Genomic DNA, 19,907 nt, shown 5'->3' with positions numbered 1-19,907 from the left:
TATACTTCTAGTTACACTCCATGTCTGCCACCGGCAGCGTGCACAGCGGACTCCCATCATCCACGGCTGCATACATTCACCTCCTGGCCTCTAACATTACTCTATAGACACTATATATGAGACGGTCCCTGTCCATTCAGCCAATCAGATGTGATTGTATGTGTAGTGGTGGCCATCTGTATGTTGTTTTTGTCTTTAGACAACGTTGTCTATTTTATTGTTAGTGGTGGTATTTGGTTCACTTACTGTCATATTTTTCTGATACTGTTTGGTGTATATGTGGTATTATCTTTCTATTATAAATCATATTTTTGCTACCTTGCTGGTTCCTTGTTGAAGAATTAGTTCTCCTTCCCTCCCCTTTTTTTCTGATATGCTCTCTAATTCAGAGGAACACACCCACCCATGATCTTTTGAGCCCTTGGGTGTTTGCAAGTAGCTGCATTTATATGCAGATGCTGTTAGGGTATCACCCCCATCTGTTAACATCCATATTGAATTAAGCAAAGTATCTTGGTTCATAAGTCCCTTCTTGTTTGTTCAAACAATATACAATACCTGATTTCTTCACATGCTCCTCCGAATAAGTAATCTATTGTCTGACCTGCCCTTGTGGCCTACTGTACGTCGGCCGCACTATCCGAACCCTACATAAATGCTTTGGAGAACACCGCAACTTGGTCGAACAGGGAAAGGACAAACACAGTGTCCCCAGACACTTCCTGGAATTCCATGACCAGTCCTCCATTGGATTACGGGTTTGGATACTGGAGTCCATTCCGAACACTTTTCCCCCCCGCTGAACGATACAAAAGACTCTGCGAAAAAGATAATTATTGGATTTACACCCTGGATACTCTATCCCCTGGAGGCCTAAACAAAACCATAGAAATGAACATCTTACTATGACCCAGACAATACATGGCCTCCAGTATTCTATCTGTTCTTGCTGATGACCCTCCATAATAAAATGCCCTTACATCTGTAAGGTTGCTTCTTGCACATGCATACGTAATATGTTACACAAACGCATACTTACACATCCACCCCTGTGTAACTCCAAATATACCTTTTTCATCCGTATTTTGGTTTATTTTTCTGATTCATTATTGCTGACATTATTGTTTCATACATGGGTATTTTCTCTATTCAGTCTAACATCATTGTCACATCTACGAATTTACCCTCTGTAACACCAGTATGATGAATACTTTTTAACAGTATCATCCTCCCACCCCAATAGTCCATTTAACCACTCTCCCTCTGACCCCTATCAACAAATAACCACCACCAACCACTTAATATTAATCCTTAATCATGTTCCCATAAAATACCACTTTCCATAACCTTCATCATCATTTTATTTTGTTAATTTTTTTTTTTTTTTTCATTTTATCTTTATTCTTATTTTTATTTTATTTTATATTTATTTTTATTTTTACCCAACCACCCAGTCTCCATCCCCAAACCCCCCCTCCACATTTTATTTTTCCCTCATCACATTACATTTTCGCTCTATTCCATTTTATTTTATTCAATTTTTTACCTTATTCACTCCTCCTTCCGGCCCCCCCCCCCCCCCCCATCTGCTGCACATACATCTTCAATCCACTGCCATACACACACCGATTAGGTCGCATGTAGTTTTTTTTACTCCCTCCCACTCCCCTTTCATCCCCCTCCCCTTGTGTGTAATATTGTGTATAATGTTCATGCCCCCACCAAAGATGGCCACCATTCAAGCCTGAGGAAGGGACTCGCATGTCCCGAAACGCAAGCAACTCCCGCCGACCCAACCCGGAAGTGACGTCCGCCCCAGCGAGCAGTGTATACCATCGATTCTCTTCCCTATCCACCGGACAGCACAGTGAACCAGCAGTGTGACCGGCATAGGATCGGATCCAGGAGACACAGCCACTGCCGCATCTACACCGGACCTCCCCCACTCTTACCCGGCCGTCGGGAGCGGATGATATTTCATGCCTATTGTTCCTTCACTTTTGTGAGTGTTTTTAAACCATTTCATTGATTAAACCAGCTTATATACTGCACTTAGAGGGCGCTGTTCTTTTTGTTTTTCATCTATTAAAGAGTTCTTGTGCATTCTCACTCTGAACTGGCAGCCCTCTGTGGACAGTTTCCTTCAATATCATTCTTTACATTGGTTTTAAACATTTTGTTTTTTTTTTATTGGTTTTAATATTGTTTTTATCAATAGTGTTTTGTTACTGTTTACAATACCATGGTCAACACTGTCCTTAAACCACTGTTACATTGTTTTATGGCCATAGTTTGTATCTTTATATGGCCCAACCACCCCCAATAGATACCTGATTGTTCCCCCTTTACCCCCCCCCCACTGTCGTCTTAATGTTGTATCCAGAGAGTGCCGTATTATCTTACTCCTTAGATGTGAGAGGTCACCCTTTGGGCGCAGTGTACTGCAGTATAAGTTCTCTGGTCTCTTGGTGCCCTACTTTTGTTGTGTCTCCCCCCCTTCAGTTGGCATTGCTATGGAACATCCCACATAGTAAGTACTATGGCTCTGTGTCCCGTGATGTACGATAAGAAAGAAGGATTTTTAAAACAGCTTACCTGTAAAATCCTTTTCTTTGAGGTATATCACGGGACACAGAGGTCCCTCCCTTCTTGGTGTACATGTGTATTGCTTTGCTACAAAACTGAGGTACTCCCACCAGTGGGAGGGGTTATATAGGGAGGGGAGGAATAGTGCCCCTTCATTGGTGTCAGTGGAAGAAAAAAAGAGCCCCATTGTTGGTTTCAGTAAGAGGAACGGTTTGTGTCAGTGGAAGAAATGGTGCCTCCTTGTTGGTGTCAGTGGGAGGAATAGTGCCTGAGGGCAAAATAAAGGCCAGTAGTAGTAGTAGTGCCCAAGGGCCGCAGTTTTCAGACCACTGACTTAGTCCAATGTATTTAATTTAGGGTGTGACAGTGTCCAGCACCTAAGGGTGGCCTATTAAACCCACATAGTACGTATTATGGCTCTGTGTCCCGTAATGTACCTCAAAGAAAAGGATTTTACAGGTAAGCTGTTTTAAAAATCCTATTTTATCCCAGGGAAGGTGATCCCCCTTTAGCTAACCCCTGACAACACGCACATATGTGCTTTTGCCATGATCATCAGAAGTAGAGAATTTAATTTGCAGTGTTTTTTTTTCTTCCTGTGGGTCATGGTAAATGCATAAAAATATACAGCTAAAATGTAAAAGTATATTTTTTCACTATTTTGGGCCAGTTTTTCTTTATTATAAAGCAAAATTAGGAGACATCCATTATGTTTTACTACCAAATGAAAGCCCAATCTGGCCTGAAAAAAAAGCCCAAGGTATCCACCCAGATGCAAGTATTTTCAACAATATGTACAGTTATGCTAACTTGTGTCAAAGTTGGAAAATTGGGTCTGGCTTTAAGGTTTGTTTTGACTCTAGTTGACAAGGGGTTAACATTTATATATGGATAAGTATTTTGAGTTTATATTAACCATTTTGTTTACGCAAATTTTTCTTTTACAGCTTCTGTAGGTATTCGTACAGTTATTTCACGTCAGCACAGCATAATTCTTAAAGTCTACCCTCAGGCTGATTCCATACTCCGCAGTGAGCTCACGGAACATCTGGCATCCCTATTGAATTATTTTCTTGATGATTACGTCACTCAGTTGAAATCTGTGGACCAGCCATCCAGCCAGGAGCGATACAATGCTCTTGAAATAGAGTATGCACAGAAGAGATCTGAACTAATCACTCCATTTTGTAAGTAAAAGTTTTATATTATTCACATTTTCTATTCCCTAAGGCAATGTGAAACAAGACATTTTGAAATGCACTAAATGTTTTTTTTTTTAATTCACTTGGGTATCAAAAGCACACATTAACAATGTTTGGGGTCTTTGTCTTGTTGTAACACCCATTTTAAGGGCATTTCCTCATCGGCATAAAGCAACATGACCTTTTCAAGTATTTTGATGTATTCAAACTGATCCATAATCCCTGGTATGCGATAAATGAGACCAACATCATAGTATGAGAAACGTCCACCATGATTCACTGTCTCCACAGTGTACTGTGGCTTGAATTCAGTGTTTAGGGGTCGTCCGACAAACTGCAGGCCCCCAGACCTGCTTTCATCCATCTACAAATGTTGCCCCATTTTTCTTTAGACCAGGCTTTGTTCTTTGGCAAATTGTAACCTCTTCAGCACATTACATTTTTTTTTTTCAACAATTGAACCTTACAGGGACTTCTTGCCAATAGCGTGGCTACACATAAGCTTCTTCTAATTGTTACAGTACTCACAGGTAACTTTAGACCTTCTTTGATCACTCTGGAGCTGATCATTGGCTGAGTCTTTGCCGTTTTGGCTATTCTTTGATCCATTTGAATGGTAGTTTTCTGTTTTCTTCCACGTCTTCATGGTTTTGGTTGCTAGTTTAAAGTATTTGATATCATTTTAGCTGAGCAGCCTATCAGTTTCTGCACTTCTTTATATGTTTTCCCTTCTCCAATCAACTTTTAAATCGCTGGTCATTTATAGTTTGTGTAAGCACTTTTTCTGATCTAAGCGCAGTTTCTGTGTTTTTGGTGTAAGCCTTTTTATAAGCACAGGGTTTTGGCTACTTTTGTTTCTAGGCTCCCAATCAGGCTCATTTTGTAAAGGACATTTTGTGCTAACTTGACAACGCAGGACTCTCGCAGGCTGTGAGGACTCTGGGCCGCAGAGCTGGTGACCTAGGAGATTTAGCCATGACCCAGGCCAGAATTCATGGCTACCAAGTGAAAATGTTGCCCTTACCTGTTGACCTCACTACCTGTAGAGACAAAAAATGATGACCCCCTCACCTTTCAGCGTACATAGTGTTTACACTTCCTTCTACTGCTTCCCTCTCAAGTGCTTGCAGCCAGGTAATACTGCAACAACCTGACTTCTGTTCCTTCACCTCCCTGGGTTTTGCAGTTAGAGGTTAAAAGACTTCTGTACCTTTTCACCATTCCATAAAATGTAGAAGAGGAGAGGATCATTAATGTTTTTTTATTGTTCAGGATTTGTGGATCCGAACATCTGAATTAGTTCAAACTTTTGCATTTTGCCATTTTCTTCAATGGAACTTCTATAGCTGATTTTTAAACTTTTGAAGGCATCTAGTGATGGTTTGCCGAGTTAACACCTAGTGTATTTTTATTAAAGTTATTCATACCATTTCATTCCAGCAATAATTGAAGTTTTATGCAGACACAGAAGATTGCTAGAGCTGAGCATTTGACTATAATAATAACTCTGATTCCAATGATATACTCATTATAAACCATAATAAACCACCTGTTTTGCAGTAGCCCCCCTAATACTTACCTGAGTCCCCTCTTGATCCAGCCCACAAGAGCCTTGTCTCTCCAGGGACTCGCACTCCTGATTGGCTGTTGTCAGTCACAGCCAGTGAGCTAATCAGGAGACAGGGCAGGGCAGAGTCACGGCTCCATGTGTGAATGGGCACACAAAGCAGTGGGTAGGGAGCACGCTTGCTTGGGTGCCCCAATAGCAAGCTGCTTGCTGTGGGGACACCTGGCAGCAGTGTGGGACCCTAAAACAGGAGGATCCAGACTGCTCTCTGCAAAACCACTGCAAAACCACTGCACAGAGCAGGTAAGTATCACATGTTTGTTAAAAAAAAAACACGTTTTTAATATGCCTTTAACCCTTTCGCTGCCAAGCCCTGTGCTCCATTTTGTACGCTCAAGTTGCCAGACCATTTTTGCAATTTTTTTCTTTGCTTTTTTATTTTTCACTTATAGCTTTCAGAGTTTGTAAAAGACCCACAAACCATATATTTTCTGAAAGCACATGACCAGTAGAATAGGTGCTACTGATTTCTAAGGTCCCACGATATTTGCACAAATGTTTATCAAAACAATATTTTTGCTAAAAATCCACTAAAATAAAAAAAAAAAATCAACTAAAATCATGATTAGCAGATAAATACACAGCAAATTTTACAAAATTCCTACTAAATATAAAAGCTTAACCTGTATTGAGTTAATAAATAAAAATATTTGTAACTTTTAAATTGCGCCTTTTTGCAAAATGGTGAAAATCGAACGTACGCAAAAATGTAAATATCCAATTTTTTTTTTTCAAAAAAACTGAAGGTTTTAATTTTTCCCTTACAGCTTTCAGAATTTGTGAAAGACCCCAAAACCATATATTTATATATACATAAAAAAACACAATTTTACAAAATTCCTGCTAAATATAAAAGCTTCTCCCGTGTTGAGTTAATAAATAAATATTTGTAAATTTTAAATTGCACCTTTTTGCGAAATGGCAAAAGTGAAATGTACGCAGAAATGTCTCTAAAATTTTGGATGTTTTTATTTATCACTTACAGCTTTCAGATTTTGAAAAAGACCCCCCCCCCCCCCCCTAAAACCATACATTTACTGAAAGCACCTGATCTGTATAATAAAAAGGTGCTACTGATTTTTTTCAGCCCCACAATACTTGCGCACATGTTTATCAGATCATTATTTTCACTGAAAAAATGCTAAAATCCTTATTTGCACATAAAACCACAACATAACTTACAAAGTTTCTGCTAAATTCCTGCTAAGGTCTCACTCAATGGGGTGTGCTACATCGCACGCCCATGGAGGGATGTTTACCCGCACGTGCGCGGAATACCTTCACATTCCTGTGCAGCCGCTGTGTCCCAATTAACATAAAAATGATTATCTGCATGGGATGCACGGAACACCCTTGCATCCCTGTGCAGCTAATCATGGCCTTGCTGTAGTATACCCTGTTTGAACAAGGCCTTTGGTCTCGTTTAGACTGGCTGTTTAGGGTGGCAAAAATGTGCGGTTAAGCTGCATTTTTGCTGTCTGCCAAACCCCCCACCCCTAAAGAGGAGCTCCAGTCTCCCCCCAAAAAATTAAAAGTCAGCAGCTATACAAATATTGTAGCTGTTGACGTTTAATTAAGGACATTTACCTGTCCAGGGATCCAGTGATGTCAGCACCCGAGCCGATTCTTCAATCGGCTTTGGGTGCAGGCATCTTGACTAAGGGAAACCGGGCAGTGAAGCCTTTCGGCTTCACAGCCAGTTTCCTTCTGCGTATGAGTGTGTCACGCTGCGCTTTGTGAATGGTTCTGCATTCTTCTGTGTGTCTCTCAGAAGGCTGTAGGGGGAAAGAGGAGGGGCTAAACAGCTTTGTATATTTCAGCGGCGATCTTACCCGGAAGTTGGAGTGGGTACCTGTCAAAACCAGGTACTCCCTACCCCCCCAAAAGGTGCCAGATGTGGCAGTGGAGTGGGGGAGGGCTACTTTTACACTGACGCATTTTACAGGAGTTTTTGCGCTAAAAATAGCGCCTGAAAAGCGTCTGTAAACTGCCTCTTCTGCAGCCCCAGTGTGAACGCCCGAGTGCTTTCACACTGGGGCGGTGCACTTGCAGCACAGGAAAAAAAGTTCTGCAAACTGCATCTTTGGGGCGGTGCTGGAGCAATGTATACACCGCTCCTAAACCGCTGCTTCGGCAGCGGCGCTTTTAACCTTAACTAGTTCCTGCGTATCTCCACAATAAAACATAACATAAATTGGTATGATCCAATGAAACATAATATTGGTAACAGTTGTAAGATGTATAACGGGGGAGCATCTATTAGTTTGGCGTGTTTCGTAGGTAGAGTGCCACTCTTTAGGAGCAGATGCAGAATAGATGTCTATAAAATGTTAAAAATAAATAATAATTTGGGTAATTATAAAGAAAAAATTGATATGGAGGAATAAGTCCCCCACTCATACTTACAAACCCAACTGGGCATGGAGAGCTGAGGGTCGGCCGGAAGAATCATCAGCCCTGGGAGCTGAGGCGGCGATCCCCACAACACCGATGGAACGACCACTAAAGGAGGACAATCTGGGGACAAATTCCCCATGGATAGTGAGGGGTGGTGTGAGCCACAAAGAGCCCATCTATAAAAAATAAAATTAAGCATATATAGTTTTAACACATAAGGTGTATGACATAGTGACTAACTAGAAAATGCATTTCCTGGGGAAAATGCGTGGGAATGCTGAATTGCTAAAGTGGCCATCATCAAAACTGCCCCCATCATATTGCCATCAAAACTGCCCCCATCAAAACTGTCCCATCAAAACTGCCCCATCAAAACTGCCCCATCATTTTGCCGCCATCAAAACTGCCCCATCATTTTGCCGCCATCAAAACTGCCCCATCATTTTGCCGCCATCAAAACTGCCCCATCATTTTGCCGCCATCAAAACTGCCCCATCATTTTGCCACCATCAAAACTGCCCCATCATTTTGCCACCATCAAAACTGCCCCATCATTTTGCCACCACCAAACTGCCCCATCATTTTGCCACCATCAAAACTGCCCCATCATTTTGCCACCATCAAAACTGCCCCATCATTTTGCCACCATCAAAACTGCCCCATCATTTTGCCACCATCAAAACTGCCCCATCATTTTGCCACCATCAAAACTGCCCCATCATTTTGCCACCATCAAAACTGCCCCATCATATTGCCACCATCAAAACTGCCCCATCAGAATTGCCCCATCAAAACTGCCCCATCATATTGCCACCATCAAAACTAGCCCCATCAGAATTGCCCCATCAAAACTTGCCCCATCATATTGCCACCATCAAAACTGCCCCATCATTTTGCCACCATCAAAACTGCCCCATCATATTGCCACCATCAAAACTGCCCCATCATATTGCCACCATCAAAACTGCCCCATCAGAATTGTCCCATCAAAACGGCCCCATCATATTCCTGTATTATAAATCAGTACATGGTGTGTCTGTCCCCTCCCCCGGGCTCTGTAATCAGAGCTGAGATGCTCCAGCCACCTCCCCCTCCTGTGTATAACAGAAGCTTTGGTAACCATGGCAACAAAACCAACACAGTACACTGTGTTGAAATGGCTAAAATTTCCTGAAATGACCACCAAACAAACAGCTTTTTCACAAAAACTGTAAAAGATATCAAACTGAAAAGATATAGCCAGATAGCTGAATATTTTGTGAACATTTTAAAGTTTGTTTGGCGTTTGTAGGTGAAAGTATGAAGGAGCTGAAACTTTTGGGAGCGGAAGAAGATTTTAAGGATCTGAAGCATGCTCCCGTTGACTTCAATGTTAAAAAAAAGTGTTAAAAAGCTTAATATTTTAAAAAGTATAAATAGTAGAAAAAAAGTTGAAAAAGTCCAATCATCATTTGAAAGAGACGAACATTTTAATAGCTAAAAGTATGCAGAAGTTACGCAGAGCCAAAAAACGTATGGAATAAAATATAATGATAAAAATAAAATCAAATAACAATAGTGGGACTGCTAAAGCATTCCCACTAATAAAATCGAATAACAATAGTGGGACTGCTAAAGCAGTCCCACTAATAAAATCGAATAACAATAGTGGGACTGCTAAAGCAGTCCCACTAATAAAATCGAATAACAATAGTGGGACTGCTAAAGCAGTCCCACTAATTATTTGATACAGAGTATATAAATATGTGACCACCTGGTGATAAGTAAATAATGTGACAAGGCCTAGATAAGGAACGAGTTGATAGAGTGATAAAAACATACTGGTGTGCACAGGCCAGGAGGGACTACCAGTATGTAGGGTGGAAAGAACCAAGCCACCCAAGTAAAGTGCAAGGTGAAAGACTGTAGAGTGAGTGATCAATAAAAATTCATCAAAATAGTACCTACAACTCCTGTGTCCACAATTCAGTCCAAGTGGTGCTCTTTTCCCTCCTTTTTTTTTTTTTTTTTTTTTTTTTTTACAGTCTGAAAGGTTGTGTAATCACAGGGTCAATTTACCGAACAATTTAATTCCACCATGCTTTACTCCTCGCTTAGTAAACAGCCTTTTTTGATTACACATAACATTAAGCCTAGGTTCACAGTGACTGCGGGAATGAAATCGTGTGAGTTCAGCTGAACTCGCACAATTTCATTCCCGCATGTCAGTCCCTACTTCGGGGGCAATTTCAGAGACATCTGTGTGTGTCTCTGCAAAGATGTTAATGGAAAAAGCACCCCCAAATTGCCAAAAGTAGTACAGAAACTACTTTTGGGAATTGGTGCACCGATTCGGATGTTGCCATTGCTGCCGATTTGGCGTGTGATTTAACATGCCAAATCACATCAATGTGAACCAGGGCTAAAGGTTTAAACATCCCAGAGAAAAGAATTTCATATTAGGGGAATTAAATAAGGTAAAACCCAGTTTTGTTTCTTCAAGAAACTCGTTTTAAAACAGGTGCTCTACCTCGTTTTTACAGCAAACGTTATCCCCAGGCCTACCATTCAACCAATACATTTTCTAAATCAAAAGGGGGTTACTATACTACTACATAGAAATGTGGGTATTGAAATTACTTAACAATATGCTGACCTGAATGGGAGATTCCTGTTTCTTAAAGGACAGTGGGCTGGGACATCCATTACATTACCTAATATTTACTTCCCTAACTCAGCCCATGTCACATTCTGTCAGCATGTTGTGGAGGAGCTGAAAGGATTTTCTTCAGGATGCATATTACTGAGGGGAGACTTTAATGTGCCATTAAAACCATTACAGGATACTTCAAACAGCAAATCAAGTTTACCTTATAAAACCTTGTGTAAAATGAAAAATACATGGTGAACAGCTAACTCTTTTGATAAAGATTTTGCCTACTTTTCCCCCCTTCTTAATACGTTTACTCAGATTACATATTCCCGATGCTAATATAGGTATTAGGACATTCTCAGACCATGCCCCTGTATTGTCCATATACACACCCACCCCCTGTCTTAAAGTGATTGTAAAGGCTTGTTTTTTTTTTTGTTTTTTTTTATAAAAAACATGTTATACTTACCACCTCTGTGCAGTTGGTTTTGCACAGAGTAGCCTGGATCCTCCTCTTGGGTCCCTCTTTGCTGCTCCTAGTCTCTCCCTCATTAGAGTCCCCCACCGCCAGCAGCTTGGTACAGGGGTCACCCAAGCCAAGTCAGATCTCTGTTAAGACACGGAGCCCAGACCTGGCCCCTCCCCCTCTTTCCCGTGATTCGCTGACTGACTGTGACAGCCACGGGAGCCAATGGTGCCGCTGCTCTGTCTTAGCCAATCAGCAGGTGTGTACTGGATGGCTGAGGGGATTGTAGACATCGCTGGAGAGAGAAGGAGCTCAGGTAGGTAATTGGGTGCTGGAGGAGGCTGCTACACGAAAAAGGTTTTTTTTATCTTAATGCATTATTATTATTATTATTATTATTCAGGATTTATATAGCACCAACAGTTTACGCAGCGCTTTACAACTTGAGGGTAGACAGTACTAATACAATACACTTAGTAATACAGTAGGAATCAGAGGGCTCTGCTCCTTATAGCTTACAATCTAAGAGGGAAGGTCAAGAGATATAATACCTATGGGGGATGTGCTGATGGAGAAAATAAATGTACAGTTGTTAGGTGGGGGCCAGATAGGGTTCTCTGAAGAAATTAGTTTTCAGGGATCGTCTGAAAGTGGACAAAGTAGGAGAATGTTGGACAGATTGGGGTAGAGCATTCCAAAGGATGGGAGAGGCTCTGGAGAAGTCCTGAAGGCGAGCATGGGATGAGGTAACAAGGGAGTTTAAGAGCAGGATGTCTTGGGAGGAGCAAAGAGAACAATTAGGTTGATATTTTGACTAGGTACGTGATGAAGCTGGGGGCCATGTTATGGATGGCTTTGTAAGTTATAGTTAGTTTCTTGAATTTAATTTGTTGACTGATTGGCAGAGGGATATAGCAGACGCTGAGCGGTTTGTGAGATGGTTGAGCCTGGCAGCAGCATTCATGATGGACTAAAGCGGGGATAGCCTATTTAGAGGTAAGCCAATTAGGAGGGAGTTGCAGTAGTCGAGACAAGAGATGACCAGGGAGTGGATTAGAAGCTAAAAAGCCTTCTGCCTTTACAATTCCTTTAAGGGAGGCATGTGGAGAATAAACCCGTCTCTGCTAACAGACATGACCGGGCAACAAAAAATAGCTGAGGTTATACAATCCTTTTCTGCTATAGGTGAATATATGGCTGGTAGTGGCGCCTTGGGTAGAGATTTAGTGAAGTAGCTGCCCCTTTAAAAAATATATATAGAATAAAGAAACAAAGGTAAAGGTGTTGGCGCTGTAAATCAAATTGGTGGATTCAACATAAAAATCAATAATTAGGAATCATAAAAAAATTGCAAGCATATAAAAAGTCGTTATGTGACAATCCCAACATCATAGGAATAAATGGATTCTTCTGATTAGAACATTCTCTAAAAACTTCATCAGTGCTTAAAAGGTAGATGGCAACTCACCAGAGGTGTTTGACCACTTTTTAAGATAGGTCAAAATGCGCTTTGTTGGATAAACCAGCAAGTTCTTGAATAAGACCTCTCTCCACTGTGGGACGTTTTATTAAAAAAGGTTTTAAAAGATATCAAAATTTTGCACTCACGTGTGACCGTGCCAAGCCGGACACCAAGGTGTCTACAGCATGTGCGGATGAATATATCAGACTCTCAAAGGCGTGCGATCCACGCCTTGTTCTGAATATGATCGTAGTAAGGAAGTCACATATGGGACCCGCAAATGACGAATCTCCGCTCGTCGGATCGCATGCTGTTGAGAGTCCGATATATCCATCAGCACATGCTGTAGACACCTTGGTGTCTGGCTTGGCACAGTCACATGTGATTGCAAAATTGTGATACACTTTTAAACCCCTTTTTAATAAAACGTCCCACGGTAGAGAGATGTCTTATTTAGGATCTTGTTGGTTTATCCAACAAAGCGCATTTTGACCTATCTTAAAAGCAAATAACACTGTGCTACAATGTAAAGTAGTGAGTGTACAGCTTGAATAACGTTGGGAACAATGTAAATTTGCTGTTCCCTCAAAATAACTAAACATACAGCCATTAATGTCTAAACCGCTGGCAACAAAAGTGAGTGCACCCCTAAGTGAAAATGTCCAAATTGGGTCCAAAGTGTCAATATTTTGTGTGGCCCCCATTATTTTCCAGCACTGCCTTAACCCTCTTGGGCAAGGAGCTCACCAGAGCTTCACAGGTTGCCACTGGAGTCCTCTTCCACTCCTCCATGACGACATCACGGAGCTGGTGGATGTTGGAGACCTTACCCTCCTCCACCTCCCATTTGAGGATGCCCCATAGATGCTCAATAGGGTTTAGGTCTGGAGACATGCTTGGCCAGTCCATCACCTTTACCCTCAGCTTCTTTAGCAAGGTAGTGGTGGACTTGGAGGTGTGTTTGGGGTCGTTATCATGTTGGAATACTGCCCTGCAGCCCAGTCTTCGAAGGGAGGGGATCATGCTCTGCTCTAGTATGTCACAGTACATGTTGGCATTCATGGTTCCCTTAATGAACTGTAGCTCTCCAGTGCCGGCAGCACTCTCGCAGCCCCAGACAATGACACTCCCACCACCATGCTTGACTGTAGGCAAGACATACTTGTCTTTGTACTCCTCACCTGGTTGCCGCCACACACGCTTGACACCATCTGAACCAAATATGTTTATCTTGGTCTCATCAGACCACAGGACATGGTTAAAGTAATCCATGTCCTTAGTCTGCTTGTCTTCAGCAAACTGCGGGCTTTCTTGTGCATCATCTTTAGAAGAGGCTTCCTTCTGAGTCGACAGCCATGCAGTCCAATTTGATGCAGTGTGCGGCGTATGGTCTGAGCACTGACCGGCTGACCCCCCCCACCCCTTCAAACTCTGCAGCAATGCTGGCAGCACTCATACATCTATTTCCCAAAGACGACCTCTGGATATGACGCTGAGCACGTGCACTTAACTTCTTTGGTCGACCATGGCAAAGCCTATTCTGAGTGGGACCTGTCCTGTTAAACCGCTGTATGGTCTTGGCCACCATGCTGCAGCTCTTGGCGTCTTGGCAATCTTCGTATAGCCTAGGCCATCTTTATGTAGAGCAAAAATTATTTTTCTTTCTCGAACATCACGGGACACAGAGCCTCAGTAATTACTGATGGGTTATATAGGTATCACTGGGTGATTGGACACTGGTCACACCCTAAACAGGAAGTTCAACCCCCTATATAATCCCTCCCCTTGCAGGGATACCTCAGTCTTTACGCCAGTGTCTTAGGTGATGGACATGTAAAGATGTCCTGTGCTGAGCTCCAAAGGGATTATCCTATATACTATACTGGGGCAAGCCAGGCGAACCGGATCCATTTCAAAGTGTCTTTTCTAGGCCAAATTGGATGGTACCCGGGCCTTGTGTCCGAAGAAACGAGGTTTTACCTGTAACACTTCTCTTTTTAGAGAGCTGGACCCCGCATATCAGAAAATGGTTTTCTATCCTTATTTCTGGCCGAGTGCTTTACAGGCCAGAACTGTGGATCCCGTGAGAGGTGAAGATTGGGTCTGTATAACAGAACCCTGCGGCTGGATAAGGTAAGAGGAGATTCCACAGAATTTTTTAATTCTAGTAGGTTTTTTCCTTTAAGGTAAATGCATGCTATGCCTATTGTCGCCACCGGGGGCTGCCAAGAGCACATACCTTCTCATGCTGATGTCGGTCTCAGTGTTTCCACGCTGCACAAGTTCCTCCGGCCAGCAAAGGTAGGATGGGATGGGGGGCTCTCCTTAGGGATATCTCCCCCCAGACTAGGGGGAGGCCGCAGGGGGTCTGTGAGGCGGTTATGTTTTCGCTGCCGCCGCCATTTTGCCACGTGCAGGCCCCATCACTCCCGGCCTCTCTCCTTCCTCCTCCTCCCCAAGCCTTCCCTCCATGCTGATCCCGGAGGGTCGGCTAGCGCTGGAAGCGCGCGTTTTTCGAAAAACAAAGGGGGGGTGGTGGGGGGGCGTCAGCACAGCGTCCAGCGTGCTCAGACGCCCACACAGGCTGGCTGCATGGCTGGTAAAGGTACACTTTACAGGTGCACTAAGCCTTGGAGGGACACAGAGCTGACGGTCGCATGTAAGGTAGGACACAGGCATTCCCCTGGGCAGCATTTACTAAAGAAACACCAGACTGGGCATTTGATAGCAGTACTTTTAGCCGGACTACATCGCTCAGCAGTCAGTGTTCATTTTGTGATACCTCCACCTTGTTGCTTTGCACTATGGGTAGAAGAGGTTCAAATACCCCAAGAACCAGAGACTCTAGGGGATCTCGTTCAGGTTCTGAGGACTCCCTTTCTGCGGCACTTTCCCCCCTTAGGAGCCAGGGACGGATAGCCAGGGAGAGACGTTGGGGTCAGGGGCTACACTTGCTTCTGGCACTTCAGCCCCTGTATACATTACTAAGGAGGTTTTTTTCCTCAAACCATTAAGGATTTAGAGGAAAGATTAAGGGCCGTAATTGCATCTTCACTCAGTGGAAGAAAACGCACTAGGTCTTCCTCTGTTACTCGGGACCCTCAGGAGAAGGAGCTCTGGGATAGGGGAGAAGAATCCCTTTCAGAGGATCGGGATGGGACGAATGATTCCTTCTCTGAGGAATCAAGTGGAGAAGGGCCCTCTGCAGCTTCTCAGGATGAGAAAGTCTGAGTACAGATCCTTGCTGGATTGGTCCACTCCACATTTAAAGTACCCGTATCTGAATCAGTTAAAGAACCCTCTATTTCTTTGGGGTCACTGAAGCCCCCTCAAACAGCACATGCTTTTCCTGTTCATAATTTACTTGAAAAAGCTCATTTATTCTGAGTGGGATCACCCAGATAAACATTTTTTCCGCCTGAAAAAGGTTTTTAACACTTTATCCTATGGAAGAAATGCTTATAAAGATGTGAGAGATACCGGCCGTTGTTGCCGCCATATCCTGTTTAGTCTGACTTGTCCTGTAGACAATGCTCAGAGACTCAGGGATCCTGTGGATAAAAGGATGGAATCCCTATTGAAGGATATTTTCTCCTTAGCAGGTTCAGTAGTTCAACCTGCAGTGGCAGCGATCGGAGTGTGTCAATACTTAGAGACCAGGTTAAGCAGGTCATCAAAGTTTTACTTGAACAGCAGGCCAAGAGGTTGGCTAACCTTCCAGTGGCCTTATGTTTTGCTGTATACGCTATTAGAGATTCTATCATGCAGACCCCTCATTTTTCACTTGGGTTGGTGCATGTGTGTAGAATCTTATGGTTGAAAGAATTGGTCAGCTGAAACACCAAGTAAGAAACTTCTGCCTGGATTTCCATTTCATGGTGCAAGGTTGTTTTGAGAAGACTTGGATAATTATATTCAAAGGTTCTCTAGTGGGAGAGCGCTCTCTTACCTGTTAAGAAGAGGAGTATGCGTCCCTCTTTCAAACGGACTCTTTTCCCCAGTGCCAGGGGCATCAGCCTCTAAGGTAGTCCAGACAGTCTTCTCTGTCTGGGTCAAGAAACAAGAGTCAAACCCCAGAGACAAAGAAGTCCTGGGGGAAGAAGCCTGCTAGACAGGACTCTAAGGCCTCTTTATGAAGGGGCGCCCCCGCTCGCTCGAGTGGAGGGAAGACTGCTACAGTTCTCAAAAGCTCTGGCAGGAGGATTTCAGGACAGATGGGTAATCTCCACGGTAACCTTAGGTTACAAACTGGAGTTCCAAGAGTTTCCCTCTCCTCGTTTCCTCAGATCAGGTGTTCCCAGAGAAGAAGCAGTCGCTCCTTCTAGCGTTAAAGCGACTTTTGTCGCAAAAGGTCATTATGGTGGTTCCCGCGAAGGATCAAGGATTGGGGGTTTTATTCCAACCTTTTTACGGTCCAAAAGCCAGATGGGGATGTCAGACCCATTCTGGATCTAAGGCATCTGAATCGATTCCTAAGGATTCGGTCCTTCCGCATGGAATCAATTCGGACAGTAGTCTCCATCCTGCAGGGAGGAGAATTTGCTGGCATCGATAGACATCAAAGATGCATATCTGCTGGTGCCCTTTTTTCCTGCTCATCAGAAGGTTCTGCACTTTGAGATAGGAGGGCGTCATTTCCAGTTTGTGGCTCTGCCTTTCGGGATAGCCACTGCACCTCGAGTGTTCACAAAGATCTTGGCTCCTCCTCTGGCCAGATTAAGGGCTCAGGGTATAACTATCATAGCATACCTTGACGACCTGCTCTTGTTAGACCGGTTGGTAGTCTAGATTGAACGGGAACTTGAGGAGAACAGTCAAGTATCTGGAACACCTAGGTTGGATCCTCAACCTAGAAAGATATTTCCTAAAACCAGTAAGAAAACTGGAGTATTTGGGTCTGATCACAGATACAAGCCAGGAACAAGGTATTTTTACCTCAGGCAAAGATCACTCCCTTAAGGGAGCTGATTCTGGTAGTCAGGACCAAGAAGGGTCCTTCTGTTCGCCTTTGTATAAGGCTGCTGGGAAAGAGGGTAGCTTCGTTCCAAGCAGTTCCCTATGCTCAGTTTCAGTCAGGACTGTTGCAACACAGTATCCTGTCGGCCTGGAACAAGAAGGTTCAGGCATTAGATTTTCCGATGCACTTGTCTCATGCAGTGCGTCAGTGCCTCAATTGGTGGTTAATACCCGAAAGCTTGCAGAAGGGGAAATCCTTCCTACCAGTCACCTGGACGGTGGTAACAACGGATGCCAGTCTTTCGGGTTGGGGAGCAGTTCTGGAACAGTCTGCGGTCCAAGGGGTATGGTCCAAGACCAAGAGGTCTCTACCCATCAACATTCTGGGGATCCGTGCGGCATATCTAGCCCTAAAGGCCTGGACTCTCAGGCTACAGGGTTGCCCAGTCAGGATCCAGTCCAACAATGCCACAGCAGTGGCTTATATCAAATTTGTGGCAGGGACAAAAGATCCTGTTGTATACAGGATGGATGCGGTGGCGATTCCGTGGCATCGGTTCTCTCTGTTTTCTGCATTCCCACATATTCTGCTACTGCCACGATTCCTTCGCAGGATCAGGCAGGAAGGTTGGTACTTCTGGTAGCCCTCGCTTGGCCCAGGAGGACTTGGTATGCAGAAATAGTAAGGATGACGGTGGGTTCCCCGTGGACCCTACCGTCACGCCCAGACCTGTTATCTCAGGGTTCAGCGTTCCATCCTGCCTTACAAATGTTAAAATTGATGGTTTGGCTATTGAAACCCAGGTTCTGAAGAGCTGTGCGGTTTCAGGTTCCGGTGATATCTACCTTGATCAAGGCAAGGAAGCCAGCTTCCAGAGTAATTTATCAGTCTGGAAAGCTTATGTATCCTGGTGTGAATCCAGGGGTTGGCATCCCAGAAGATATGTCAGAGGTAGAATTCTTGGTTTCTACAATTGGGACTAGAAATAAAGCTGGCCTTGAGTACCATCAAGGGCCAGGTCTCGGCCTTATCAGTATGGTTTCAACGGCCACTTGCTTCGCATTCTTTGGTCCGAAACTTTATGCAGGGGGTGACGGGTCTTAATCCTCCGATTAAGGCGCCCCTAAACCCCTGGGACTTGAACTTGGTTCTGTCTGTTTTACAGAAACAGCCCTTTGAACCAATGCATCCGATTCCTTTGGTCTTGCTGACAAGGAAGTAAATTTTTTCTGGTAGCCATCTCTTCTGCTGGAAGAGTATCAGAATTAGCAGCTCTTTCCTGTAAAGAGCCTTACTTGTTTATGCACAAGGATAGAGTGATATTGCGCCCTCATCCTAGTTTTTTTTTTTTTTTACCGAAGGTGGTTTCAGATTTTCATCTAAACCAAGACATTGTTCTGCCTTCTTTTTTTCCAGATCCCTGTTCTTTGGAAGAAGGGTCACTACATTTTTTTGGATGTAGTAAGAGCAGTCAAGACCTATCTGCAAGCTACAGTACTTCTCAAATTCGCAAAACGGATGTTTTGTTCGTGCTGCCAGAGGGTCCCAGTAGGGGACAGGCAGCATCAAAATCTACCATTTATAAATGGATTCAACAGTTGATTATTCAAGCTTACGGTTTGAAACAGAAGATTACTCCGTTTCAGATCAGGGCACATTCCACAAGAGCTAGTGATGCTTCTTGGGCAGTGCATCACTGGGCCTCTATGGCTCAAATCTGCAAGACCGCAACCTGGTCTTCAGTTCAGGCATTCAACAGATTTTATCAGGTGGATGTGAGAAGGCATGAGGATATCGCCTTTGGGCGTAGTGTGCTGCAGGCAGCGGTACAAGGTCCTCCGGTCTGATTGCACCCTACTTGGTTGTGGTTCCCCTCCCCTCAGGTAGCATTGCTCTGGGACATCCCATCAGTAATTACTGAGGCTCTGTGTCCCGTGATGTTCGATAAAGAAAATAGGATTTTTTTCTAACAGCTTACCTGTAAAATCCTTTTCTTTCGATGGACATCACGGGACACAGAGGTCCCGCCCCTCTTCTAATACATTTATATTGCTTAGCTACAAAACTGAGGTATCCCTGCAAGGGGAGGGATTATATAGGGGGTTGAACTTCCTGTTTAGGGTGTGACCAGTGTCCAATCACCTAGTGATACCTATATAACCCATCAGTAATTACTGAGGCTCTGTGTCCCGTGATGTCAATCGAAAGAAAAGGATTTTACAGGTAAGCTGTTAAAAAAAAATCCTATTTTTTCAGATCCTTAGAGAGTTCTGTGCCATGAGGTGCCATGTTAAACTTCCAGTGACCAGTATGAGACAGTGAGAGCGATAACCCCAAATTTAACATGCCTGCTCTCCATACACACCTGAGATCTTGTAACACTCAGTCATATGACACTGGGGAGGAAAAATGGCGAATTGGGCCCAATTTGGACATTTTCACTTAGGGGTGTACTCACTTTCGTTGCCAGCAGTTTAGACATTAATGGCTGTATGTTGAGTTATTTTGAGGGGACAGCAAATTGACACTGTTATACAAGCTGTGCACTCACTACTTTACATTGTAGAAAAGTGTAATT

At 43.5% G+C, this 19,907-nt stretch overlaps 1 protein-coding gene across 1 annotated transcript in view; it reads left to right on the top strand.

The window, feature by feature from the left end:
* The window catches only part of NUP133 (nucleoporin 133), a 1,112,480-nt gene that overhangs the window by 815,347 nt on the left and 277,226 nt on the right, over window positions 1-19,907 (top strand). The window contains 1 exon segment of the mRNA XM_073627602.1: window positions 3,534-3,773. Within this exon segment, the coding sequence (XP_073483703.1) occupies window positions 3,534-3,773 (240 nt within the window).

This window comes from Aquarana catesbeiana, linkage group LG04, assembly GCF_042186555.1.
Source record: "Aquarana catesbeiana isolate 2022-GZ linkage group LG04, ASM4218655v1, whole genome shotgun sequence".
Classification (NCBI taxonomy): Eukaryota; Metazoa; Chordata; class Amphibia; order Anura; family Ranidae; genus Aquarana; species Aquarana catesbeiana.
Note: the sequence above shows the minus strand (reverse complement) of the source record. Positions and strands in the feature narration are given on the sequence as shown.